At 48.4% G+C, this 3,274-nt stretch overlaps 1 protein-coding gene across 2 annotated transcripts in view; it reads right to left on the reverse strand.

Annotated features, from left to right (window-relative positions):
- The window catches only part of LOC147027360 (NGFI-A-binding protein 1-like), a 60,252-nt gene extending 58,427 nt beyond the window's left edge, over positions 1 to 1,825 (reverse strand). The window contains exon 1 of one of the 2 annotated variants that reach the window (XM_085876705.1): positions 1,539 to 1,774. In XM_085876705.1, coding sequence (XP_085732831.1) covers positions 1,539 to 1,562 — 24 coding nt within the window. In that variant the 5' untranslated portion in view covers positions 1,563 to 1,774. Of the gene's footprint in view, positions 1 to 1,538 lie in introns of both variants that reach the window. The other variant, XM_085876709.1, reaches the window with a different exon arrangement.
- Between the last annotated feature and the right edge of the window lie 1,449 nt (positions 1,826 to 3,274).

A 3,274-nucleotide genomic window follows, 5' to 3' on the forward strand; every position in this document is an offset into this window, starting at 1 on the left:
TATCAGTGTGTGTGTGTGTGTGTGTGTGTGTACGTGTATCAGTCTGTGTGTGTGTGTACGTGTATCAGTCTGTGTGTGTGTACGTGTATCAGTCTGTGTGTGTACGTGTATCAGTCTGTGTGTGTGTACGTGTATCAGTGTGTGTGTGTGTGTACGTGTATCAGTGTGTGTATGTGTGTGTGTGTGTACGTGTATCAGTGTGTGTGTGTACGTGTATCAGTGTCTGTGTGTGTGTGTGTGTGTGTGTGTGTGTGTGTGTGTGTGTGTGTGTGTGTGTGTGTGTACGTGTATCAGTGTGTGTGTGTGTGTACGTGTATCAGTGTGTGTGTGTGTACGTGTATAAGTGTGTGTGTGTACGTGTATCAGTCTGTGTGTGTGTACGTGTATCAGTCTGTGTGTGTGTACGTGTATCAGTCTGTGTGTGTGTACGTGTATCAGTCTGTGTGTGTGTACGTGTATCAGTCTGTGTGTGTGTACGTGTATCAGTCTGTGTGTGTGTACGTGTATCAGTCTGTGTGTGTGTACATGTATCAGTCTGTGTGTGTGTACGTGTATCAGTCTGTGTGTGTGTATGTGTATCAGTGTGTGTGTGTGTGTGTGTGTGTGTGTGTACGTGTATCAGCCTGTGTGTGTGTGTACGCGTATCAGTCTGTGTGTGTGTGCGTGTAACAGTCTGTGTGTGTACGTGTAACAGTCTGTGTGTGTGTACGTGTATCAGTGTGTGTGTGTGTGTACGTGTATCAGTGTGTGTATGTGTGTGTGTGTGTACGTGTATCAGTGTGTGTGTGTACGTGTATCAGTGTGTGTGTGTGTGTGTGTGTGTGTGTGTACGTGTATCAGTGTGTGTGTGTGTGTGTACGTGTATCAGTGTGTGTGTGTGTGTACGTGTATAAGTGTGTGTGTGTACGTGTATAAGTGTGTGTGTGTGTGTACGTGTATCAGTCTGTGTGTGTGTACGTGTATCAGTCTGTGTGTGTGTACGTGTATCAGCCTGTGTGTGTGTACGTGTATCAGTCTGTGTGTGTGTACGTGTATCAGTCTGTGTGTGTGTACGTGTATCAGTCTGTGTGTGTGTACGTGTATCAGTCTGTGTGTGTGTACGTGTATCAGTGTGTGTGTGTGTGTGTGTGTGTGTGTGTGTGTGTGTGTGTGTGTACGTGTATCAGTGTGTGTATGTGTGTGTACGTGTATCTGTGTATGTGTGTACGTGTACGTGTATCTGTGTATGTGTGTACGTGTATCAGTGTGTGTGTGTGTGTGTGTGTGTGTGTGTGTGTATGTGTGTGTACGTGTATCAGTGTGTGTGTGTCCGTGTATCAGTGTGTGTGTGTGTACGTGTGTGTGTGTGTGTACGTGTGTGTGTGTACGTACGTACGTACACACTGCATGGATTATATAGTTGACGAATGAACACAGAATCTGGGATTTGAACCTGGGATCGGCCATCGTCATGAGCTCCGTGTTCAGACGGCAACACCAACACGTGACCCCCAAACATCATTAACACCTCCTCTCGAGATCTCTGCCTCCTTATTTACCTCTTCGGCTCCTTCGTGACACATCACACTTGAAGTCTTCCATTCACTCCCCTGAGGTGTCGATGTCCTCGTGATCAAAGAGGGTCTCTGTTTGGGGGTCCAGCGAGACTCCCACCGACCAAGCCACACCTCTGAACCCGTTACCTTGTCCGGTTCCCTTTTGAACGTTGAATGGGAAGGAAACCGATCTGTGGCCGAACGTGACCATTTCCCTTGTGTGTGGTGGTGGTGGTGGTGGTGGTGGTGGTGGTGGTGGTGGTTCATTTACTGGTTCAACATCCCCTTCGTCCGTCACCCCTCCATCTCTTCCACCATCCCTGATTTCTTTCCCACGTTTCTTCTTTGCCCTTGGTATGTGTGAGTGTGCGTCACCCTCCTCCACACCCATTCCTCTCCCACACTTCCATGTCGTGTTAAACATTTTCATGACACCTCCTCCTCCTCCTCCTAATGGTTTCCTCATTGTGTCGTCGTGGCTCACTGACCTGCGATGCGTTACACTCATGGAGTGATGGGTCGAACATGGCCTCTCATGTGAACCACATTGATAATGACGTCATTGCCTTGTATCCATAATCATGTAGTATAATAATAATAATAATAATAATAATAACTGTTTCCTCTTTTAACACCAATTAGTTCAGTTAATTTTGTTTTCTCGACAATGAGTTGGAGTTTTTATTTTGAAGTCTGTTGTGGCCATCAGAGGGGTTGGTGGCTGGAAGGGGGAGGGGCTTTAACAGGGGGAATGTCATGAGAGAGTGGAACAAGGGTGTGGGAGGAGTGGCCAATGAAGAAAATGGGGGGAGGGGCTTCAACAGGGGGGATGTCATGAGAGTGGAACAAGGGTGTGGGAGGAGTGGCCAATGAAGAAAATGGGGGGAGGGCTTCAACAGGGGGTATGTCATGAGAGTGGAACAAGGGTGTGGGAGGAGTGATTCTTGATTTTGGCACTTTCGCCAGAAAGGGGGGTTTTGGCGGACCTTGAACGCCCTGCGGAAATATGGGGAGGATATATCACAGACAGAGCGGGGGGGGGCAGGTCCACAGAGGAGACGGTAGAAGACAGAAAGACCACCGACCTGCCTGCGGTGAGAGAGTGAGAGACCCAAAGACTCAGCCTCATCGTGGGAGATACCAATGATACTAAATGCCTTGGTTTCCACAGTGTGAAGCCGAGCTCAGTGTGAGGCAGGAGCACCAGCCCAGGGGGAGAGCAGTATTCAATTAGGCTGTGGATAAAAGTTTTTGATGTGGTCAGGAGCTCAGGTGCGCCAAGGAAGAACTTTGCACGCTGGAGGATGCCCAGTCTGTGACTGGCTTTGAAGGCTGGCTTGGACATGTGGCTTTCCCAGGAAAGATCGTGGCAGATACTGAGGCCCAAAAAATGAATGAAAGGACTTCAAAGGGACTGTTGAGAAAGTAGATGGGGGGGGGGGGGTTCCAGACGGTCCTTAAGGAGAGACAAAGTGATAGTGTGAGATTTGTCATGATTGAAAGATATGTTCCACGTGTTGGACCAGTTTGTGATTTTTATCCACATCTGCAGAGAGTGAAGAGGCTGCTGCTTGCCGGTCTGAGGGATGACAGATGGTACGACAGAGGGTGGAGTCATCAGCAAAGACATGGATTTTCCAGAGTTGTAGACAACATTGATCGTCTTCTTCCTGTGTATGTGTATGGCAGCTTGGCTGCTGGGTAGCTATCATTTTGTTGGGACACGACGATGCTGCTGA

The sequence above is a fragment of the Eptatretus burgeri genome, chromosome 4 (assembly GCF_056783735.1).
Source record: "Eptatretus burgeri isolate ZD-2024b chromosome 4, Ebu_testis_v1, whole genome shotgun sequence".
Classification (NCBI taxonomy): domain Eukaryota; kingdom Metazoa; phylum Chordata; class Myxini; order Myxiniformes; family Myxinidae; genus Eptatretus; species Eptatretus burgeri.